Raw genomic sequence first — 24,620 nt, forward strand, 5'->3', positions numbered from 1 at the left:
TTCTGGGAATTTGTACATAGAGCTAACAGATTTTCTGATTAAATGAGGTATGTGAGAAACAGGAGTCAGTTATCCCTGAGTTTTTGGCTTGAGCAACAAGAGGAATAGTTTCCATCAGTTGAGATTGGAAAGCTATGAAATGTGTCCACATCAGGGGAGAAGATAAGAGAGTTGAGTTTTGGACGCGTTAAATTTAAGATGTTTATGACACATCTAAGTGGGAATGTCACGTAGGTAGTTGGTGTGAGTTAGCTCAGAGCAGACAATCAAGTTTGGAAACACGAATTGGAAACTTGCTTAAAGGAAAGAGGTTGGATGAAAGCACCAAGGGAGAATGAGTTATGAGTCGTTAGAAAAGAGGAAAGAATTAGAAACAAAGTTCTAGGGAGATGTGATAGATGGAGAAACTGAATGATTGGAAAAATGTCCTGGAATCCAAGTGAAAGATGAGTTTAAACAAAGAGTGATAAGTCAAGTGCATCAAATGCTGCTGGAAGGACAGTAACACAGGCCCTGAGAATTGACAGTTGGCGTTAGCAACTTGGAGGTCGCTCGTGACTTTGACGAGAGCAAATGTGAGAGAAAATGGAAGGAAAGGTAGAGAACCTGCACTGGTTTTGCTCTGAATGTGGCAGGACAGGAAGGTACAGTTGAGGGGTTTTTTGTTTTTTGTATTTTTAAGAAGTCTTCCTGCTGTCCCTACCCCGACTCCAGCTTCTGACTTAGGTCTGGTGTCGGCCTCATCATCTATTTTAAAAGTTCTGCAGAGAAGCACCTTGTACAAGTAGAAGTAACAGTCACTGGATTCAATATTTAAGATCCTCAGTATAATTATTTTTGTTCTGCCCATTGGTATTGACATTACGATTAATCATAGAGCTTTTCTTACACAGAAAAGTCAAGATGTTTTATGCTAATATGAAGGCTGAAGTGTAAAATTTGTTTCTTTGTTTTGAATGGATGCACTGGATTTAATAAGATTATTAAAATGTTTGGTTCAGGTTTTTAAATTGACATTCAAGTACAGGAATAGTAATTTCTCAGCACTATCGGCTGAAAGATTTCTTTGCATCCTGCTACATGTTTGCATACTGAAGGGTTGCTTACATTCGTCTTCAGCCGCTTGGAGGAAAGAAGGAATGTGTTTTGGTATCTCGTTTTTCTTCATTCTGTTTATGTTGTTTTATGTTTTCTGGATAGATGTGATTTTTTTGGTTGTTGATGTCCTCGTGGTAAAATTTCCAACATCAACTAAAGCATATGGACAATTTTATTCTAAGTTATTTTGATAATGTTCGCTTGTATTTGAAAGTGAATATTCAGATATTAAAAATAAATCTGTATGACATGCCTTATTAATACTGTTGACATTGTTACACTAAAAAATATAACCTTTCACAGTAATTGATTGACACAGTAAGTTCAGGGGTACCAAAAATGATACCTACTAGTGATTCAATTGTAAGAGCGTGGTCCTAGCTTGAGCTTTGTCCCTAGTTTTGTTTTGTTGTTTGTTCTTCCATGAAAAGATGAAGTAATTGTTCTGAACATCCTGTGGTTTACAAAACCCATGTTACCTAGCCTCCTGCTTGTTCATCTTCTACCACTCCTAATACCTGCTGTGTCCCAACCACACCAGCCTTTTTTATTCTTGATCTTTCCACCAGGTGTTGGCTCTTCCTGAAATACTTTCCACTGATTTGTCCTTTAGGTTCAGTTTCATGTGACCTTATAGGGCCTTTCTCTGTCCACTAATCTAAAGTGGCTTAACCATATTTTAATTTTTGCGTATCCCTAATCTGACTCTTTAGTTGTTTATTTTTTCCATCCGTTCTAACGTAAGTTGAGTAAGTTAACCTAACCTTGCTCCTGTGTGTCTGGATCAGTGCGTGGCACAAAGAAGGTGCTGCATAAATGAGTTCTTTAACTGAATGGGTTTCTAAGGTGTGTGTACTCCATTTCCAATCACAAAGTACTTTAATGGATATTACTTCATTTTATTTTCAGAGCACACTTAGGAGACACTGGTATTGCTGTCTTCTTTCCCACAATCATTCATTCATTCGTCAGTTTATTTGCTGTTGATGCTGTATTTCTGTGTTTGTTCCTTTTGTATTGGTTTTAAACGACGAAATAACTTGAGGCTATGATTTGCCCCTGATGGCACTTAAAGGCAGGACTTTAAAAAAAGCAAAAAACTTACGTCTTGTGCTAGTTTTCATTTTATCAGTTGTTTCCTAATACATATAAATCAATAGTGATTAAGGCAAGTTCCCTTAAAACTTCATTAGTCAGTCTCAGTTAATATGTAGATTGCCTCCAACCTATTATACTTTTAAAATGTATGCTGCGACATAAGTCATTCGTTCAAATTTGAACTGTTTTGATAACAAATTTTTAAATATTCTCTTACCTAGGGAACCAAGAACGGTCAAGAAAGTGGAGTTGAAATTGGAATTGACACAATTCAGTTTGGTGCTCCAGCTTCAAATGGGAATGAAAATGAAATTGTTCCTGTGCTTTCGGAAAAAACTACTGACAAAATACCTGAACCGAAAGAACAGCGGCAGAAGCAGCCGCGCGCAGGCCCTATCAAAGCCCAGAAGGTAAACGACCCGTAGTCCAGATCTAACTGTATGAAAGCAGAGAACACTTAGGGAGAGCAAGTAACAGTTTCGAGTTGAATTTTGTTTGCAGTGAATGCCTTTGATCCTGATGCCTTTTTTGTTATAAACATTGAATTTAGCTTCCAGATTTGAGTCCAGTAGAAAACAAAGAACATAAGCCTGGTCCTATTGGAAAGGAACGTTCATTAAAAAACAGAAAAGTGAAAGATGCCCAACAGGTGGAGCCAGAAGGACAAGAGAAGCCCGTCCCTGCTGCGGTCAGAAGTGCGGATCCCGTGACGACGAAGGACCCCAAGGCAGCTTCGGAAATGTCTGGTGACATCGGAGCCATGATCTCAGTGCCGGCCGCAGAATATGGCTCGGATGTTAAGGTGAGCTGCGCGCGTGGGTGCGCATTAGGCCTGAGTCTGGACTACATGGGTGATTTCTACAGAGCAGATTTTATTTCATGGTGTGCATGTGTGAGCTCATGAAATTCCTTACAGTAAGGTACTGCTTTCTGTGGAAATGTACTCTTAATTCCGGACCATTCAGCAGTGTAAAGTGAAAAATGTCTACACAAGATTAAAGTGCTTTCCATTGGGTTCGTAGGCTTTGAAAGAATTACTCTATATTATTAGGATGGTGCAAAAGGAATTGCTGTTTTTGCAATTATTTTTAACCGTTTAAACCACAATTCCTTTTGCACCAACCTAATACTTTCCCTTGGTTAATGGAGTTATAGTGGAGCCATATCTTGCCCACTAGTGAGACTTTGAAGTCGGGAAGTAAGGCAGACTTTGGTAACTCCAGTATAGTTAGTTCTCTTCCTGGAAAGACTTGGGACAGACTGTTTTAATTGTTGAGCACCAGAGAAAGCAGCTGGCTTGCGCTTAGGGACCACATTGAATGAAAGATGCATATATTTAAAAAGTGCTCATTAAGGCAAGATACACTGAGTGACGTACAGGGACCAACACTTGTGGGAAGAATGAATTTATACCCACTATTTCGACACTCACTGAGAAGAAAGGTAGATGGACTCTTTCATGTTATTTGACTATTTTTCTCTTTTTAATTAAAACCATGCAACACAATGTATATAAGTAAAAAGCTCATGTGATTCAACTGTACCATATTTAAAGAATTTCATGAAGATAAATTTATACTAAAACGTAATAATTGTGACAAGATCTTGACATTCATCTACATTGTTTTATTTTGAAGAGAATGAAAAATCGATAGTTGAAAGTAAGCTATAGATTATGAGAACCACACAAAGAGGTTTTTCTAGTAATCCACAGAAATAAATATTTAGTACTGTGCAGTGTGGTTTTTAAAATGTGCGGGACCCCAGCAGTAGTTGAAATGCCATCATTTCAATGGTGATTTCATGCTTGATTTATCCGTTTACGGCCTTTAAGTTAAGGTTGGAGTGAGTCCAGTCTTAAGGTTGGCTCCCCTCTCCTGCTTTCTTCTAGAACAACTTTACAGCTGTTCGGCTGTCATTAGGAAGTGACTCATTAATTCAGTTTAAAACATTTTTTTTCCCTATTACTACCCCACAGGAGTCTGTGACAGACTATACTACACCTTCTTCTTCTCTGCCGAACACTGTGGCTACTAATAATGCGAAGATGGAGGACACTTTGGTTAATAATGTAAGTAAGCAACCTGAGAGGTGGTGTGTTGGGATAGGAACCTGGCTATTGTTACCTAACACATGTTGTATAACCAGTCTTTAACTCTTCTCGGGGAAGGAGTTGATGGCAAATTTGTATTTAGCAACACTAATATAATTAGCAAAAGTAGTCAAGGCTGAGTTTTTGTTTTTCCTCTGAAAGGCAACAGCTTTCCATTTAAGATCCAGGCTTGCGGTGCTTGGGCTGAGTTTTGTAAGCACTCATCCTGTTAACCTGGTTTTGGTAAGAATTTTTGTTCTTAGCTGTCACGTTTTCTACGGAGTCAGCATTTCCTTTTGTTGGTCATTTTGTTCTTAAAGGAAACCTTTTTATAATACAATGGAAGCTCACTGAATTAAAACAGAAAGACAGTGTTACCAGAGATGCAGGTATTTCTTTTTTAATTAAAAAAAAATTATACTGGACCTTAACGTTCCTGTTGTGAAGATGGAGCTGTAACGTACATGTAAGTACTCCAGAAGCTCTTCAATGCTCTGTTAAAAGGAGCGAGTACATCACGTACATTTGGCTGTAGTTTCCCAGAGCAACCATGTTATAAATTCAAGATTGTGTTGAGTCAGTACAGTCCATCATTTCGCCTAGTTCGCTGACTGAAAAATTGGAAGCCCAAAAGAAGTTAGGTAACCCGTTGTGGAAGCAGTTACATGTACGGCCCCTGCTATGGAGGGCAGTTATGGTGGAAGTTTGGTCAGCTGCCCTCTCTATTAAATGTAGCTCTCTACAATAAGCAAAGGCTTATTCTTTTCAAAAAATATCCTTTACAGATGTATTTAAAAGACTCTCACAAAGGGCTTTAACTCTGTCAGTTTGAGGATAAAAACCTCAGTTATGTCTTCTTACAATGTTTTTCCTATGCTTTCTATTCTTCTCTTTAGCATCAAGTATATAGAATTGCAGAAAGATGAGATACATTAGGGATCATTTAATCCAACTTCAGAGTCCCGCTGAAGGGCTTGTGTATGTAGCTGAGAAAAAGGGAGAAAGGAGTGAGTCACACGTTTCCTCTTTGTGTTAGGAGAGCACTTTAGGAGCCAATTGATGTAATTTGTCCAACTTTCCGATGATATAAAATTTCATCCGTTTCACATCCTTTCCTCTGACCTTTGGGAGAAAGGTTTACATTTATTTAACTTATAGGAAGTAATGGAATACTTGGGAAGGACAAAAAGACTTCCTGGCAAATTAAGTGCTAAATGTCACTGTGAGATTATCAAATAATGAATCACTAACATCTCAGTAAAGTTGAATTTACTTTAATTGTAGTGTCTTTTCATTTTTAAAAAATACGGAGTATTTCTTAGGTGTACTTTTTCAAGAAAGTATATAACAACACTTTCTGCCAAACTATCCTCTAAAAGTATAATTTATGAAAATATGAGTGGGGAAGGAAAGACTATTCTCAGAACCCATTGAAAATATCCGTATGAGCATTTTAATGGTTTCTGTGTGATCTGTGAGGCCAATTAACAGTGAGTGACTTGTGCACAGAGACGACTGAAGGGAAGAGACCCAGTCTTGTGTATAAGTAAATAGTCTTGTCTGCATTTGATTTTTAGCAGTGTGTCCGAAGTATATTTGAAAACAGAAAGTTCACTTTGGGTCGGGGAGCATTATAAATGGTCATCAATTTGGAATGTTTGCACATTGTTGCTTATTTGTGCCAAGTGTGCTGGTGACTGTGAACTTAACGTAGTGATAACAACAATGTCCTTCCTGCGTGGGAGAAATTGTAGGGACTTGTGAAATGTTTTTGTTTCCTTCATTAGTCTGTTGGGGGGGGCTCCATTTTATGCATAGAGCTTTTGTCTTTCTAAAAACTATACCGAACAAAGGCTTCTTCCCCTTGCTGAAGCTTGATATACTGTTTTAGGATCTTAGTTGGTAGTTATTAGTTAGTGTTACCTAATTTTAAGGTATTTTGAGTTACAGTTGTTTTGAACCTTGACTGTCCTGAAGAAATAAATTCAGGTGGTGCTTTTTATTATTACAGCGCAGCTCTTTTAAAGCTTCATAAAATAATCTCTATTAAGTAATCCGTGGTATTATAAGCTCCATTAGATAGTCCATAGTATCACAGGGTGATTACCTAACACCCCTAGCATCCCAGTCATTTTACCAGAGCCACTGAATGAAGCATCGAAATCAGTCATATAGTAAATAGTACACAATACAATCTCAAGATCCAGAGGCTTAGAGGGAAAAGATACGGGTGGCGAGTTTCTAATATCTTCAGGTTTCTAACAATGTTTGCCATAATCGTGTTGTCACTATAGTAAAGCGATGTTTAGTGTAATTGGGGAGGGGCAGTGATATTCCCTACTTTCCGCCCCGTATTACTTTTGTTTTTGAATCTAGTCACAGAAGTTGACTATTACAGGAAAGAGATTAATTTCTTATATTTACACTACCGTGTTAAATGCTTCTGATAAAACTTAAGGATCCCATAAATGCTGGAAACTGTATTCCTTTGAGCTTTGCTGCGCAGTGTGTAGTCCAGGGACCAGCAATGCTGGCACCACCTGGGAGCTCGTTTGAAATGCAGAGCTTTGGGCTTCGGATCTTACTCCAGACCAACTGAATCGGAATCTGCACTGTAACAACATCCCCGGGTGATTTGTATTCACAGTAAAATACGAGAAGCACTGCCTTCTAGTGTATACCTTATATTTGGGGCAGACAGACTCTTTCAACTCAGGCATAAAAAGGCAGGAGTTTTATGTGAGCTGCCCAGAATCATCAGTTACTATGAACACACTGTAGCGCTGAGTAATCCGATGTTCCTGTTTCCTCTGATGAAAACTAAGCACCCTTAGCCTACGTAGCGTTATCTTTAATGGGGCTTTTGTAGCCGATGTAGTTAGTTCGATTGTGATATGTGTTGCCTACCTTTTCAGGTGCCCCTGCCCAACACCCTTCCCCTCCCTAAGAGGGAGACTGGACAACAGAGCTCCAGCCTCACTTCCGTCCCTCCCACTACTTTCAGCCTCACCTTCAAGGTATGTACGACATTCGTCTCTAAAGGTCCTTGACGATTGCATGCAAGGGGACATACGTTAACGATATTCTCTTGGTCTTTTTACTAGTTTTGTGTGGTAAGCAACAATACTAAGCTGAGGAACTGGAGTGCTGTCAAATCATACCTTTATATTTTTATTAGCTTCTAATACCACTTAGCAGTGACTTGATATCCTTGTATCTAAAGTAAGGCCTATTATGCTTGTGAATTTTGTCGTAAAATTACAGGAGAACATTTATATTCCACGTTTGTCCTAAGTTCCTCTTAGAGAGCCTAATAGTCTTTGCATATGTTGGTCGTGTACGAAAGAACAACTAGCTTGGTGTTGCACGCTTTTTTTCCCTAAGTACAAGTAATGAAAAGAATGCTAATTTTCTGCCTTTACTGTAAGGCATACGTGAATCGAATGAAAGCAATATAGTTAGAATATTTTATGAAGTAACTGATGAACATAAGTGATTTTAAATTGATTGTTGTTGGATAATTTTTGAATACGGGGCAAAAGATCTTTTAAGCAACACGTGCTTTTTGACATGAAGTTTAGGCTTGTTTCTTTATGTCCTATAATGTTTATAATTTTAAGCTATGTTACTAATGCTTTGTTACAGTTGAGTGTTTTAAATCAGTTTTTCATCTCAAGATTAATCAATGGTTAAAAAAAGTGCACATGGAATTGAGGATGTTTTTAAAGGTGGGCATTTAGCTGTCACAGCAGGGCCTCCTGGTGTGGGCCTCACGCTGGCTGACGGTCAGTCTTGTTGATGGTCTTCAGGAGAGGCGGAGGCTAAGTCTTTCATGATGTGGCCGTGTTCATCTCTAGACTCTCTCTGTTTAAGTGTCTCCAGCCTCCTGGCCACTTGACCTCTTGCCACCCCACATTTGTAAGAGTCTTAATAAATATTATAAGTTTGAGACTATATAAAACGTATAAGACAACGACCTCTGCTTTGTGTCATCCCCGTCTTTACCCAGTTCTGACTATTTACTGCCAATCCTACTGCTCCTTTTTTATTCTTTTTCCACTTGAATGACTATCTCAACCCATGCTTCATATTATGTCTTTCATGTGGGTTTCACCCTTACATTATTCAAGGCAATAGTCTAATTTCACCTGAGCAAATATAATACCATTAATTATTCTTTAGGCCAGTTGTTAATTCTTCAGAAAACCCATTCAGGATTGCCTCTCGCTTAATATTTTTAACACTCCAAGAAGAAATAAAAATACACATTTAGAATTAAATGAATTTAAATTAAATTGCATTCACTTAAAACTTCCTCTAGTGTCTTAGTTTTACTACCTTTTTAAAAAAAAAAAAAAAAGATTTTATTGGGGAATATTGGGGAACAGTGTGTTTCTCTAGGGCCCATCAGCTCCAAGTCGTTGCCCTTCAATCTAGTTGTGGAGGGCGCAGCTCAGCTCCAAGTCCAGGTGCCGTTTTCAATCTTAGTTGCAGGGGGCGCAGCCCACCATCCTATGCAGGAATTGAACCAGCAACCTTGTTGAGAGCTCGCGCTCTAACCAACTGAGCCATCCGGCTGCCCCAGTTTTACTACTCTTGACATCTCTATTTGGGTACTATATAAGGTATAGAAAAGTTCTATTATATGGATATTATTGACAGTATATTTGCCAAGGGGAAAAATTAGTATAAATAATTGTACTTTTTTGTTGCCTTGAATTTCCAAAAATAGAATCTAAATTTTCTTGCTGCTTAAGAAATGAAATGAAGCCCAATGTATCTGGCCTATACATTATGCAAGTTTGATGAGCTGTAATTTGTATTTTTAATACAACAAAACTGACGTAAAAGGCACTACATTCTGTAAAAATGGCTCTAAACCATAAAATTTCAATTAGTATAGGCAGAGTGCATTATGTCTAACTTTCTTAGCTGTTTTTTTTTTTAACACCTCCCCCCAAGACTTTTCCTTTAAAATAAAACACATTTGAAACCAGCATGGTGATTATGAGAAGAAAAGACTCGAGCAAACATGAAGATGTCTTCTATTTTGAGTTAATGGAGATGACATTCGTTATTGAGAAAAGATTAAATTATCTCTAGTGTGTGTAAAGTTAAAGTTGGTGCTTCAGAGACCTACAAACTTCCTAACAGTGGTATTAAAAAATCTTTCAAAAGTACCCTCATATAAGTCATTTCCACTGAGTTTTATAGCTTATCTTGGATTTTCCTCTTGGCCCAGTATTTTGACTAGCAGAACTAAAACCTTCAGAATCTATGTCTCTCTCCCCTTCCTGTTCAGGGAGGCATAAGCTGGTTGAGGGCCCACCTCTGTTCTCCAGTTCAGTACCCACGAGCCCCGTGTAGGTACTGAGCTCTTGGATGTGGTTAATCCAAGTTGAGGCGTGTACTTCAAGTGTCAAGGAAAATGGGTGCTGGGTCTGAAATGTTGGTATTGTTATTTATTAAAACATTTCATGATTATAGGTTTTAATTATATCATAGATATATTGGGTTGAATAAAACATGTTATCAAAATTAGTATTATCTCTATTTTTTTTAATGGGACTGCTAGAAAATTTGAAAGTATTTATGTGGCTGCATTTATATGTCTGTTGAACAGCACTGCCCTAGAGAGATTGAAAATAAATTGAAATAGGACCCATTTCCACCCTTTAAAACACTGAGCAGAAAACAGCCAAACCAAAGGTGCCTGTCATCTGCCATTTGAGAACTGTTGGCTTAAAAAGAAAGGATGGAGGGAATGGGTATTTATGGAGGGCCTGCACTGCCTGCCTTTCCTGCTAGAATCAGCCTGCAGTCCATCCTGAAGGGCCTGATAGTTCCGTTTCTTTATTCACTGGTGGGGAAGGGACTCGTATTTAGATGATACCAGAGCCGTGACTTTATATTTCACTGGCCTGTTGTGTTAAAGCCGTTAAATTCTCTGTCAAGATATAATTAAAACTCACTACCTCACAAGTAAAATAAAAGAACAAAGATAAAGGGGAAAGTGAAAGGTTTGAAAACCGTAGCATCTTAATCTTTTATTTTTGTGGTTTTTGAAAGATTATATTTGGGATTTAAATGTATATATGTATACATGTATTTATATCTATGTATTTGTGTTAGTGATTTTTTCTTTTTCTTTTTTTTTTTTTGTTGCTTTAAAAAGTGTCCCATTTCATTGCAGATGGAGTCTGCACGTAAAGCATGGGAGAATTCTCCAAATGTGAGGGAAAAGGGATCTCCAGTCACTTCGGCGGCACCCCCAATCGCAAGTGGAGTCCCCAGTAGTGCCAGTGGGCCGAGCCCCACCAGTTACAGCTCATTCTCCAGCGCATCCGTGCCTCAGATTCCGGTTGCTTCGGTCACTCCCACCACGTCGCTGTCAGGTAGCACTCTTCTGTGTCTTCCCTTTACATTTCTGAAACGCTTTCAAATTTCTTACCATAATTTCTGTTACTATCCCCCCAAAGAGCATCATTTGTGAAAGCCGTCAGGTTGCGCCTGAGGTAATTCTCAGCTGTTGATAAACTTGCCCTTCTAACCCCCCTCCCTCTTTGCCCTCTCCATCTTAGTTTATCTTGTTTCTCTAAAGTTTTCTATAAAATTCACCTTTTTTAAAAATTTTTAACTCATAGCTAATTAACCAACTCAGAAATAACACAACCACACAGCTTTTAAATATTTTGCAGTCTGTGTCTACTTTGAAGAAGCTATTGGCCTAAATCTATTGGGTTGACATATATTTTCTGGTGAAGAGTTAGGGGTAGAGAATTTCCGGTCTGTTTTGTGAGTAGATGATATCCACTGGTTTGGGGCTTTTGTTTTGTTTTTAAGGAGAGTCCATAAGCACCCCAAGTTAAAAGTTTTTCTTTCTTAAATTTTTCACTAGTGTGTAATCCTTTGATTGAACTACCGGTATCTCCCATTTGGAGGCTTTACAGTTAGTTCTTAAAGAATCACAGTCTGTTTCTAAACTGCTTGACTCTAGGGAACCTACACCCTTTTACTGTGTGCATAACCATTTTCCTTCTATTGAAAACAAATTTCATTTCAAGCGTTCCTGATATTTTCTAATGTTTTCAAAGCAGTGGGCAGCTCCAGGAGATATAAAATAAATCCAACACAGAATTTGGGTTTTTGACTGGTTCTTACTCACTGATCGAACTCCTGCTTTTCAGTGTCCTGTCACTCTCTGCTAGTTTTAAGGACCAGAAGAACTGGTCTTTGGGTTGTACTAGATCCTTTGATGTGACCTGGAATCAGAAGTACATATTAAGAGAAACCCAGAGATCCAAACCCAAGAGAGTATTCCGGCTGTGTATCTTTCTCCTCTAAAGCCTGTTCAAGCATCCCTTACCACCCCCATTCGCAAGGCGTCTTCATTACGCTTGCTGGTTCTCCCTTGGGCCCCAGTCTACTCGGCTCGGTAGGGGGTGATGCTGGCAAGGAACCAGGAGTGTGATCGGAAGTTTAGGAGATCAAGGAAGGGACTGAGAAGATTGCTAGTTCTGTCTTTGGAACTTCCTTTTTGCCAGGGCTGTAGTTTCTCCACACTCCCCTCAACTAGGATAAGTTTTTTAACACGGACCTTCTTGTCATCCTGCTGGTAGAGACTCAGGTAGGAGACAGTAGTACCTTCACCGTGGTCCTCAGATAGAACATCGTTAGACGGCTGAAAATAACTGTCTCACTTTCGTCAAATGCCGGTATTGTCATTTCCTCCAGTATTTCAGTCATTATAGCATTGACAACAGAAAGAATTGACCCTTCAAGTTGTGTAATGCCTCTTATGTATTAAGTTTGTCTTAGTTTTTGAAGTGTATACAAGGGGAGTGGAGAGAGGGAGAGCTGTAGATAGAAATAATTATGGTAATAAGATACCACCTATCCCCGCTGTCCTGAGGTGCAGTATCTAAGTACACGGGGCACAAACATTAATGCTGCAGTTCCCGGCGGGTGCTTGAGTTATTTTACTGTGATGGCAGCAGCGCTTTAAAAAGTACGATGTTCCCTTATTTTCTGTCTCTCTCAAACATAGGCGCTGGTACCTACACTACCTCTTCTCTGAGTACAAAGTCCACCACCACGTCAGACCCTCCTAATATCTGTAAAGTGAAACCCCAGCAGTTACAGACAAGCAGCCTGCCCTCTGCGAGTCACTTTTCGCAGCTGAGCTGTATGCCTTCCCTGATCGCCCAGCAGCAGAGCCCGCAGGTCTACGTGTCTCAGTCCGCAGCAGGTGAGCGTTCAGGGAGTTAGGAAGTGAAGGCTTCTGAACGCTTGCTTTTTCTCTTCTTGGTTACCCTGTCAAGTTTTTAAATGTTTTTTGATCTGCTTTGCAAATTTATTTCCTGGTAGAACGGACTGCTGTGTCTCCTCAGTTGGCACTCTGAGGTTCTTGGCTATTGTCCCTTCCACCTGTTAACATATGTGAGACAAAAAGTTTGTTTTCTGAGACTTGACAAATTGATAATAAAGTCAAGGGGAAGGATAAACACTAGCAGAGAAGAAAAAATTACATCTTGGGTGTCGGGTAACTTGTATTACTATCACAATGTCAGTCTAGCAAATATTTGAATAATATTCAAATTCACCGATGATTTAAATTCAAAATGAAAGAATAGTGAGGCTATTTCAAGTTCTAGTAGTGGGTAGATTTAACACAGGAATATATTTGCTGTTCAACAGGTTCATGTTCAATTTTACTAGAATATGTAAAAATTTTACTAGTTTATATCCCATTGACAGTATATTATACCTTTCTTCTAGTACTTCACGAGTACTAGAGGTCGTTTAATTTGCATATTACCTGTCTGCTAGAAGCTTTGCATCTTTTTGCCTTGCATCTTTTCACATTTCTAAGTTTTCCTTGGCTGTACTAATTTTCCAAGAGCTCACTTAATTTGAAGTCTATTGTAAAAATTGGTTTTTAGTTTCTGTTTGGAAAATTCTGAAATTTAAACACTTATTACTGCTTATTTTTCCTGATGGTCTGTAGCTCAAATCCCAGCTTTCTATATGGACACAAGTCATTTATTCAGTACCCAGCATGCACGGTTGGCTCCACCGTCATTGGCTCAGCAACAAGGCTTCCAACCAGGTCTTTCTCAGGTAACTATCACAGGCTTCTTCCATCCTGTATTTGTTTCTTAGCATTTTTATGGTGTAATAGTATCTGAGGTGACAAATAATACACTCTTTGAAGTTACAATCGTCTATCAACAACGTGGGATAATCCATGTTTGCCTTGATAAGTATTAGCAAAATTTTAAAACTTTACCAAATTTCTCAACGCTTGATGATTAACAATGTAGAACAAGTAATGGGTTGAAAAGGAAATTTAGATGTTTATATTTGGTTTTGTTTTCAAAGGGAACTGATACATGGCATTAGTCATTTATTTTCATCGCATCTCAAGTTTTTATTTGCGCAAGTATTGTGAGCTGTGTTTATGGAGTTCACATGCAATTTGTTTGCCTTTGTTTCCTTCTTCATTGCGTTGCAGCCCACTTCCGTTCAGCAGATCCCAATCCCGATTTACGCGCCGCTGCAAGGACAGCATCAAGCCCAGCTGAGTCTGGGTGCCGGACCTGCTGTTTCCCAGGCTCAGGAGCTATTCAGTTCTTCCCTTCAGCCATATAGGTAAACTGTGTGCAGTTATGTCTGCGATCTTGGAAACACTGCAATTGCTGAGCTTTCTTGCCATAGCCCTACTGCTCTTTCCTTCCCTGTCATAAACTGCATTAAATTATGCATCGCGTTGATTATGTATCATGAACCTAAGCCTCTGGTCATGTCAGTCAGACTTTATTGAACAAAGTCAGTCCTCAACGCTCCTTGAAGAAGGGGGTAACAGCAATCCCGTAACAATTAGAAGCCACAGAAAACAGCTCTAAAAGATCTATAGGTTGAAGAGCCATCTTGATGGCTAACAGTTGGAAACCCAAGTCTGCTCCGTGTAAGAACTGACATGTGGCAAATAACAGCGTGGACAGGTGGGATGCAGTGAAAGAGGAGTCGCGAGGGAGACAAAGAGCAGGAGTAGTGATGACAGTGGTGACAAGTGTGCTGTGTGGTGGGGAAGAAACCGTTCTTCTGAAAGACTCACTGCAAGTGTGACCTTTGCAAGGAAGTAGGAAAACTGATCTTTATTGAATTTTCCTTCTGTGTGATCACTCTTCAGCCCTTTACATATAGTAACTTAGGAAGTTTAGTCTTCACAAAGTCCCATACGGTAGACTAAGTCATCCCCATCTGACACAGGAGGGGAGGGTGGAACTTGAAGGGGTTGGGTTTTTTTACCTAGGGTTATACTCACCTAAGGAAGTGACAGGATCTGGCTGCAACCCCAAGTGTCTCATCTCCAACTTAATGAGAGTGGAAGGGTGGGGTAAGCGTCAGTGACAGCAATGATCCTGGCATAGCCGTCATCGATACTCATGGCAAATGGCTGTAAAGCATCAAAAAGTAAAATAAACTATTGTCAGGACAGTTTAGGAAGGTTACAAAGTTACACATTCGCTTTTAGAAATATGTTGGTTTTTGATGCAGTTCAGATAGAATTTCCATGCTTTATAGATTAAACTTGGCATCAGTTGATACAGCTTATTTCTTTAGGGCACATAAAAATTACATTCCTAAAGAAACTAGGTTCAGCCAGTTAAACTTTTCTAATGGAGCAGAATTTTTAGTAAACTTAATAAATGTGGCTGTCACTTTTATTTTTTGATTAAAGATTCTTCAGTAGAATTTAGTACATCTGTATGATTAGTTATATAATATGTTCATTTTTTGGTATTACTTCATCATTGTTTGGTTATTTGAAGAAATTCTCTCCCAATAAAAGTAAAACTATTTACCCCAACCAGAAGTTAGAGACAGTGTCTTTTGTATTATTAAATTTGAGGTTATCTTGGCAATTATAGTAAAAAATAAAACTTTAAAATAGCAAATAGATTCAATCTCACAAACCCATCTCCTTTTAATTGGTATTGGCTGCTTGAAACATTGTTGAAAAGTTGCAGCTACTTTCCAGCTCTGTGAAAGAGTTCGGTGATTAGTAAGTAATGTCTGCCATAGCCAAGGGAGGTGGAGTAGCAATGCAACGACAGTCTTTATAATTCCCATTTTAACAATTGCCTTGAAGGATGTGCTTTTGAAGACCAGACCTGTTTAGTACAAACACAGTTTAGTACAAAACAAAAACAAAACTTTGTGAGTAATCCTGATGTGGCGTTCTATTCTGCTTCATTCCGTAGAGGCCTTGAGACCTCTTCTTATAAGAAATATACGTGAGGAGAAGTCATGAAATACAGAAGTAAAAGTCAGAGCTATTGTTGCTATAAACTTGAATGGATGATGCCAAGGGGAAAACAGTAGATTTAGTTCTGAGTTTTCTAGTAAACACCTGTAAAGAGAATCATTGTGATTGTTCAAGAGGAAAAAATCTTCCCAGTTTCTCAGGAAGAGGAATCCTTTCTCTAGAACTTGTATGCGTGGAGCGTCATTGTATAGGGGGCTCTAAGTCTTGAAACAAGTGCCTTCGAAACAATCTGTAGTCTCTGCGTCTTATGCCAGTGAGAGTGCTTGGTCATTTGGGATACTCATTCTTAAGATTTCCAGATTGAATTACCTTCTGACAGAAGCCTTTTCTCTCCCATATGTAGATCTCAGCCCGCCTTTATGCAAAGCAGCCTCTCCCAGCCGTCTGTGGTCCTCTCTGGGACGGCCATCCACAACTTTCCAGCTGTCCAACACCAGGAACTTGCCAAGGCTCAGTCGGGTCTTGCCTTTCAACAGACTTCAAGTACTCAGCCTATTCCTATATTGTATGAGCATCAGCTGGGCCAGGCGTCAGGACTGGGCGGGTCCCAGCTGATCGATACCCATCTCCTCCAGGTAGGGCGGGCAAGAGCGGGCGCCAACGTTGTATTCATATGCAGCGGATTATTACTGAAGGGCAGTTTTTAAAGGGGAAAACAAACGTTAAATACAAAGGTCTTCCTTTGTATCTGATGCTAAAATTCTTAGAGACGGCTTTAATGCCATAACCTTGGTATCTTACGGCTGTTTTCTTACTACGTTTTTCTAGGCTAGAGCAAATCTTACCCAGGCTTCAAACCTTTATTCTGGACAAGTACAACAGCCTGGTCAGACCAATTTTTATAACACTGCCCAGTCACCGAGTACTCTGCAGCAGGTAAACTATGGCATGGTAAATTTCCTCAATTTTCATTATTATTACTATTATTGTTATTGTCGCTGCTGCTTTTGTTGTTGGGGAATTGAAGTAGAACCAAGATGGGGAGATGAGCAGTGGCTCTCAGGCTTTCCTCTGTCCTTGCATTTCCACGGGGTCCTTGGGTGGTGGAATGTGCTTCAGTCTCACACCCTCTCCCCACCCCCACTTCCGTCAGTTCTGGTTTTTGCCTCTTTTTTAAAAATGAGTTTCCATGTAACTTAATTTTAACAAAGGATCTCATGAATATAAAACTGAAAGCCGTTGTTCAGGATATATAGTTACACGTAAGTGTGATAGGCGCTGACCACCACACCAGCTAACACAACCCAGGGCTGGGTGACAGTATGGCAGAGGGCAGATGACAGGCACTCTTCTTAAGTGTGTTAATGTAATGATAATTGTCCGTGAAAATTGTGTTTTGTGTTTTGAAACTATCTCCTCCAGCAGTGTCATTAAACACCTTCCTCTTTGGAAGTTGGTGGAGGGCTGGGGGCGAGGCAGCCATTACTTGTTTTCTCAGCGATTTGTGGTGGTTCCTTTAGGGGTAACAACTCATAAATATGGTACCCTATTGACGTTCAAAATAAATTGCTATTTGGGCGGTTGTGACTACTTTCTCAAATTGCATCCCCATGATTTGATTGTATTTTATGGTTATTTGACATGTACTGTGGATTATTTCAAACACAGTCATAATTATTTCAGTTACATAGTTTCTCCACTGCTGATCTGTTTTCTTGCTGCACCTTTAGTTAAAGAATGGAGATAGTCACGAAGTGAAAGATTTCTATGTGAAATGTGTTAATATTAGTAGGTTGATGGGTTCTGTTGAAAATCTTACTCGGAAGTGTTTGGAGAGTGGTGTGTACAGTTATAGGGATGTACACTCAGCAGGCTCAGTAGAAACAAATGGCTGCGGTTTCTGTTTGCTTGTGTCCTAGGTTACGGTACCTCTACCGGCATCCCAGCTCTCCTTGCCGAATTTTGGATCCACGGGGCAGCCTTTAATTGCTCTGCCTCAGACTCTTCAGCCCCCGTTGCAGCACACCACCCCCCAGGCACAGGCCCAGAGCCTGAGTCGTCCCGCACAAGTCAGCCAGCCTTTCAGGGGGCTGATCCCAGCTGGGACACAGCACAGCATGATCACAGCCACGGGGAAAGTAAGTGGAGGGAGGGGATGGGCCCTTCTCTGTGAACTTCAGGCCGTGTGTGTGGATGTGTGCATCTGTGTCGTCTGCAAAAAGAAAATGCATCAGTTTTTACCACCTCTGGGAAATCTCAAACCCCCATATACTTACTTTTTCTCTACTTTTAATGTTTTGGGCCGTCTCTTTTTTATCTAATAATAAAGAATTCACAGATTTTGTGGGAGAATTGGATTTACACAGGCTCTTAAGACTTTTTAGCCAGAGATTGGGCCTTGTTGATTCCATGGTATTTGAAAACTATAGGAGTTTGGCCCTTTGCTAGAGTAAGTCTTCACGTATGGAGTATGAAACATAGTATGTTAGCTCCCGGAATTGCAGAAATGTTACGTTTATCTTGTTCTTTTTCTCAGATGTCTGAAATGGAACTGAAAGCGTTTGGAAGTGGCATTGACATAAAACCAGGCACCCCTCCAATCAGTGGGAGAAGCACCACACCAACGTCTAGCCCCTTCCGGTAAAATGGGCATTTAAACTTGCCTGTGGCATTTCCAGATGACTGAGCACCATTTGTTTTGTTAGATATGTAATATGTCACCAGTCCTGTGGTAGGCACAAGACGTTCTGATCGTTTTATCTAAAATGTTAAGCTGTTAAAGCATTAAGAATGTATTTGTTAAACTGTATTTTAAGAAAATATTTTTCCATACAGGGCAAATCTAGCCAGTATCCTTTCTCACCTCTGCCCCTCCAATGTCTCTCCACTACCATAACGTTTGGTAACTCACCTTGGTAAATTTTCATCAACTCCCAAGTGTGATGAAACTGCCAAGCGTACTGTCTCTGCAAATCTAAGAGCGTTATTTACCTGGCGCTGCTATACTGACCAGTGACGACTTCTTTCCAAGGGCCACTTCCACAAGTCCGAACAGCCAGTCCAGCAAAATGAACAGCATTGTGTATCAGAAGCAGTTCCAGTCAGCCCCCGCCACTGTGAGAATGACACAACCATTTCCTACACAGTTTGCACCCCAGGTGGGCAGATATAAGTGAGAAATGAGTATTATTTACTTACAAATGATTGCTAATCTGGCTAATTGTCTGATTTTATAATCTTGCCATATTATAACCAGTTCAGAAGCACTGTTTTTAATGAGAAACAGTTTCTATTTTAACAGAAAAGTTATGACATTCCAATATAGTCTCTGAAGTTTTTAGCTAAACACAGGTAGTATCCATATAGTTCTACAGCAGACAGTAGAATCCCCACACAGCTCTGGTAATTTATTTCAGTCCTGTTCCTTTTATCTTTTTGAAGAAGTTGACTTTTCAGAGAAGGGTCCCAGTGCTTAAAGCTTTCTAGGTTTAAAGTGTTTTTTTGTTACTTTGTTTTGGGGTGTTTTTTTTTTGTTTTTTAAAAGATAATTACATGTAGGTAAGGTAAATGTTCCAAAAGATGCTGTAATATATGTGTAAATCGTTGGCTTCTCTTCCGTTTGCTGATCATATGGAAGGACGAACTAAAATTGATAAGAACACTCTCAAACTGGAATTGGTTCCAGAGAAAACAAGTATTTGCTGAATTGGTGTCATTTTTAATTTATCTTCAGATTATCTTTGGTATAGGTGTATGCCTTTTCTGCAAATATATATTTTTAAAAAGCTATCCTAAGTAATAGCCTTTCTATCTCCCCTTCAGAATTCGTAGCTGAAATGCTAGAAGCAGCTGAAGTGCCATAGCGTGCTTTGCCTAATTTTTCTGTTAGGCTCTCCAAGCATGGCCTGTTTGTTCTTGGTCCCCGTACTAGAATGGCAGGAACCTGTACACGTCCCTTCCCTGGCAGAACTGATACAGATTTACTCTGGGATAAGCCAACCCTGTCTGGTTGGCAAAAGCGAGTTTTTTAACAGTTTAATGTTGTATGTCTTGTTTTTTTCACTCAGATCCTCTCTCAGCCTAACCTGGTCCCTCCATTGGTAAGAGCCCCACATACTAACACCTTCCCAGCGCCTGTTCAGAGGCCGCCAATGGCACTGGCCAGTCAGATGCCTCCTCCGCTGACCACAGGCCTTATGAGCCATGCTCGTTTGCCACATGTAGCCAGGGGTCCTTGTGGATCACTGTCTGGAGCCAGAGGTAATCAGGCCCAGGCTGCGCTGAAGGCTGAACAAGACATGAAGGTTAGTACAGTGTTACCAGCCGGCAGAGCGAGCTCCTGCCTCTGAAGTGTCCTCAGATGCCTCCGGGCCTCCCGCTGTCCAGGCTTCACTGTCTGGGCGCACTTCCCAGAGCTGACCCCTTTCGTTCACTCCTTTTTCATTATTGTCTGTTTTGTTTTTCTCCCTGTTCCCCCACCTTTTTTTTTTTTTTTTTTTTTTCTTTTCTTTTTTCTTTTGCAACTATGGTCAGCAAACAAGTTAACCTTTGAAGTGCTGGCCAAATGAATTGCTGTATTATAAAATAAATATTTGAGGGAGATCTGAGTTTACCTGCTTTTTTTTTTTTTTTTTTTTTTGGAAGAGCTAAAAAGTAATGTGGACTATTCTACGCTTCCCCATTTTCTTTCGATTTATTTTTCTTTGTTTTTATTCCTCCCCTCCTCACCCCCATTCCCAAAGCTTAACATACATAAATCATGGTTATGTGAAAACTGGAATGGGTAAGACATGTTACCTGTCTTGCTTTTTCTTCGCTCCTGAGTCATCCCAGTACAGTTTTCGTCTCAGTTTTCATGCCCCTCTTTTGCCTGCCACCCAGGGTGGCTGTATTCTGCAGTAGATTGTGGTGTTGTAGAGAAAGAACTCAAAAAAGCACTTTGGGATCCTTCGCGATAAAAGGCACGATACACGGGAGGTTTGCCGATGCAGACGAGTTCCCTCAGGAGTCTGTGTGGGGACAGTGGCAGAGCACAAACTTACCTGTCTGCCGGACAGCCAGCTGGCGCTGTTTACTTCTGTATTTACTGATTTTAGAGGTCTTAGGAATTTGGCCTATTTTGTCACTAACGTATATCAGGTCAGACTAGTACAAAGGAAAGCTTACTGCTTTCAAACAGGGAAACGTGCATAGTCATGCTTTGCTCTGAAGTAGAAACACATTTGTGATAATCCTATTAGAGATTTGGGTTGACTGGCTACAGTTTTTTTCTGGGTTGCTAGCCCTTGTTTCTGATCCTGAGAAATCCGATTTAAGGACTGCCCTGCAGTGAGATTCATGTTAAACAGTATCTGCTTTTATTAAGACTGTGTGCCTGGGATTTCCATCTGTTCATAACTGAAAAATACTAGTATGTGTAGAAATCTTTGGAAACTATTTAGCCTCGGTTTCCAGTTCTCCTCCTGGCTCCTTGTCACTTGATTTTCATAAATTCTCGTGTTGGTAATGGCATGAGAGCTTAATAATGGGGTAGGCAAGAGCATACATTTCCTGAAAATTGCTTCAGGTTTTTGGATAGTACAAGTTACCTGTGAAACATGAAGGGCTTTTTTATGTGCAAGCGGTGTAGAAACTTCAGTTTTAGTTGTGTATGTCACAGTGGTGTAAGTTTCAGGTTGACGTAAGTATCTGACTGGGGAGCATAGTCAATAAAACTAGGGAGTTTCTCTACCAGCGCAGTGTGTGGTGGGAGCTGTCAGAACTTAGCGATAAGTGAAGTTGTAGTGACTAATTTCTGATGCTCTTCCCCTGCAGAAAAGAGCTGTGGGAAGAGGACTCAGCCACAAGACATTTGTTCCTAGGTGTTGGTAATGCCACAATATAAGTGCTTCCTTTTCATTGTATTGTAGACCACGTATTGATAACTACACGTTTTAAGTGTTACTTATATGTTTTCAAATTTGCAAGCAGGCTCCCTGTATAACATTTGATATTAATTAGATTTGGTCCATAAAAGATAACAAACCAACAACAGTTTCTATCTTAATGTCTTACAAGAGGGCAAATTTTGAAAAGGTGGTGGGAGGTGTTGCTATTCATTTCAAATATTAAAAAAAAAAATGACATGGAATGTTTTCAGAGATAGATAGGAAGAAATCTGTCCATTAAAAGCTGAAAGATCAATGAGGTGCTTTTGGTTTGGGCCAAGTGAGCGTGGGGAACGCTGATTTACAGTTGGTAAAGGATTGGAACCGAGAGTGGTTGACAGGCTTTGGTAATGCTACAGCGTCTTCAGTTGTTGTTTCTTGTTTTTTAAGGCAAAGCAGAGAGCAGAGGTTCTTCAGTCCACGCAACGGTTCTTCTCTGAACAGCAGCAGAGCAAACAGATAGGAGGCAAAGCCCAGAAAGTGGACAGTGATTCAAGCAAACCTCCTGACACACTGACCGACACTCCCAGTGTCTGTCAGGAAAAAGTAGAAGAAAAGCCACCCCCTGTACCCACCATAGCCACCAAACCTGTTAGAACTGGACCGATCAAACCTCAGGCCATCAAAACCGAAGAAACAAAATCTTAAACGGCTGTGGTTTATTGCAGGGGGCTGGGGGAGGGGAGAGGGGAGAGGAAGAATGAAGTCAGCTGATGCCAGCAGCCAAAGGGGCGAAGCAGCCCATGCCCAGACCCTGGAGGTCCACAAGGACGCGGGCGCTCCACACTGACAGCTGCTGCACCAGTAGGTACAACACGCTCTGTCAGGGCTGTGCATCTTCAGTCCTAATTTCCACACAAACGTGCACGCGTTCCTGAGTGGATGTAACGTAGAATTAAGGCCTTGTGGTTAGATGAGACAGAAATGAGAGGAAAATCACTGCCTCAGAGCGGCTCGGCCTGCACCCGCTGGACCCGGCTCACCCATCAGGTGTGGTTTCTCTGCTCCCCTGTGACCTGCACGGATGGTGATGGCATTTCTAAGGTTGGTGGTGAAGAGCTGCAGATGGCTGGTGCTGGCAGAGGGGCCTTGGTTTTGACTCTGGCAGCTTTGCTATTTTTGTAACGTGGTAACTGAGGTGAACACAATCAGAGGACAGTACTTGATGTCCCTTTCTCCCTGCATGAGTGAGCAGATGGGGAAATGGTAATGTCAGCATCCGCGAACACAGCTAAGTGGGCAGTGTCGGCTGCTGCTTCTGTTGGAAATGACGCTGTGTTTGCTCGTGGCCTGAAGCTTTGAAGTGCGGCTAGGCGCCTCCGTTCTTCCGCGGAGCTCTCACCATTCAAACAGCAGATTTGGTAAAATACTACTTAGGTTGAGTCCTGCTTGCCTCCACTCGGTCATTTTTGTATGAATCCAGTGGGGTGGTTTTTCTTTGTTTGTTTGTTTTGTCTTTTTTAAACGGTTTTTAGCTGATCTGTGTGAAGGGCAGTGAGTACCTAGTACTGAGCCACTGATGAAAGGAAGTCCTGTCTAAGAAGGTGCGTTTCTTTACCAGAGCCGTGTCGTCCCGTCCTTCGGGCCCTCCGCGGGAACGTAGAACCGAGTCGGAAATAATGCCTTTTAATTGTATCCTCTAGTCTCATAGGTGTAGGACAGTACTGTATCATACTGTGTGAATGTAAAATATCTTGTACCTGCTTTAGGATACGTAGTAGTGACCGTGCTTTATCAGAGCTGTTTTTAATGACGTTATTCTAGAATGTTTTCTTTCCAGATGATGATTGAGAAACTGATTTAAAAAAAAAATGGTGCCAGGTACCACAACAGTAACAGAACTTTGCTGTTTTCTGGGGTTTGGTTTTTTACTTTTTTTGTTGTTTTAATGGAGTGTGCTGGATGTCTATAATTTTGTTCAGATGACTGCAGAGCCTGGAGAAGCTGTTGCTGCTATTGATGCAAAACATACTGCTATTGGTCTTTTTATATAAATAAATATATATATATATATACATATACATATATATATAATTTGAATTTTTGGAAACTTTAGCTGTGCTGTCAACTTTGGAAAAAGTATCCCAGTTGTATCGTGTTGGGTTGGCATTGTACAGAAATTAACAGCCATATTGGTCTAGAAATGTTAAACATAATTTTTTTCCATTTGTACAGGGGTAATACACTGTATTAAATATGTAAGGTCTTATCTACATGGGTTTGATTACAGACTAATAAAGTATTCTCTAAATAATGAATCTTGAAGCTTCTAATCCATTTCTAAAATCGGAAGCAAGGTCTGTCGTGGACCCACAATAGTGAACAATATTATCCAGAGACTTATTGGTGACTTACAGGAACTATGAAGCGTGTTCAGTCACAGTCAGTGTCATGGAGGATAAGCGTATGGCCTCTCTGTTGGGGCGGAGCGAAGAGGAGAGAAGTCTTTCTTGATGTGCAGTCCTGAGTGTAGAAAATCGCTGCACCATTCTGGGCAGAAGTCAAAGGACCCAAAACAGTACTTACCGTGTTTCCCTGAAAATAAGACCTAGCTGGACAGTCAGCTCTAATGCGTCTTTTGGAGCAAAAAATAATATAAGACCAGGTCTTAATTTACTATAAGCTTATAGTAAAGCTTAATTATATTATATCATACTATAATATTATTTATATTATATTACATTACATTATATGTCTTATTATATTAAGACCTGGTCTTATAGTGAATTAAGACCGGGTCTTACGTTAATTTTTGCTCCAAAAGACGCATTAGAGCTGATTATCCGGCGAGGTCTTATTTTCGGGGAGACACGGTATGTTTGTATTTTTCATATCTTTGCCAGCACGTTCATAGTCATCACGTACACAAACAAACTGTAAGGGATTTGATTTATCATTTATTCAGCTTATAGAGTGAGGTACCGAGGGGGTTTCCTCGCCTAAAATTCCAGCCCCAGCCCCGGGAAGACCAGTCAGTCCCTGATGGCCTGTGTGCCTTCCTTACTTGTGGACATGGACCCTTAAACACGTGATACTAAAGTGCTAATAAGTGCTGCCTTGATAGCCAAGCGTTTTAGTTTAAGGCGTTTCTCTAAATGTGCTCTCAGCTGGCTTGACGGATGAGGCTGGGAGC

General features: G+C 40.3%; 1 protein-coding gene across 15 annotated transcripts in view; it reads left to right on the top strand.

Annotated features, from left to right (window-relative positions):
- PRRC2C (proline rich coiled-coil 2C) overlaps positions 1–23,745 on the top strand; it is a 76,768-nt gene extending 53,023 nt beyond the window's left edge. For 5 of the 15 annotated variants that reach the window (XM_019753750.2, XM_074322308.1, XM_074322310.1 and 2 more), the window contains exons 21-35: positions 2,418–2,606; positions 2,747–2,998; positions 4,175–4,267; positions 7,204–7,305; positions 10,482–10,683; positions 12,336–12,536; positions 13,296–13,408; positions 13,803–13,939; positions 15,964–16,195; positions 16,389–16,511; positions 17,480–17,698; positions 18,097–18,200; positions 18,592–18,718; positions 19,628–19,864; positions 21,878–23,745. In XM_019753750.2, the coding sequence (XP_019609309.2) occupies positions 2,418–2,606; positions 2,747–2,998; positions 4,175–4,267; positions 7,204–7,305; positions 10,482–10,683; positions 12,336–12,536; positions 13,296–13,408; positions 13,803–13,939; positions 15,964–16,195; positions 16,389–16,511; positions 17,480–17,698; positions 18,097–18,200; positions 18,592–18,718; positions 19,628–19,864; positions 21,878–22,135 (2,589 nt within the window). In that variant the 3' untranslated portion in view covers positions 22,136–23,745. Of the gene's footprint in view, positions 1–2,417; positions 2,607–2,746; positions 2,999–4,174; positions 4,268–7,203; positions 7,306–10,481; positions 10,684–12,335; positions 12,537–13,295; positions 13,409–13,802; positions 13,940–15,963; positions 16,196–16,388; positions 16,512–17,479; positions 17,699–18,096; positions 18,201–18,591; positions 18,719–19,627; positions 19,865–21,374; positions 21,428–21,877 lie in introns of those variants that run through there. The other 10 variants (XM_019754560.2, XM_019755368.2, XM_019756174.2 and 7 more) reach the window with 8 other exon arrangements.
- The last annotated feature ends 875 nt before the right edge of the window (positions 23,746–24,620 follow it).

The sequence above is a fragment of the Rhinolophus sinicus genome, linkage group LG17, assembly GCF_036562045.2.
Source record: "Rhinolophus sinicus isolate RSC01 linkage group LG17, ASM3656204v1, whole genome shotgun sequence".
Lineage (NCBI taxonomy): Eukaryota > Metazoa > Chordata > Mammalia > Chiroptera > Rhinolophidae > Rhinolophus > Rhinolophus sinicus.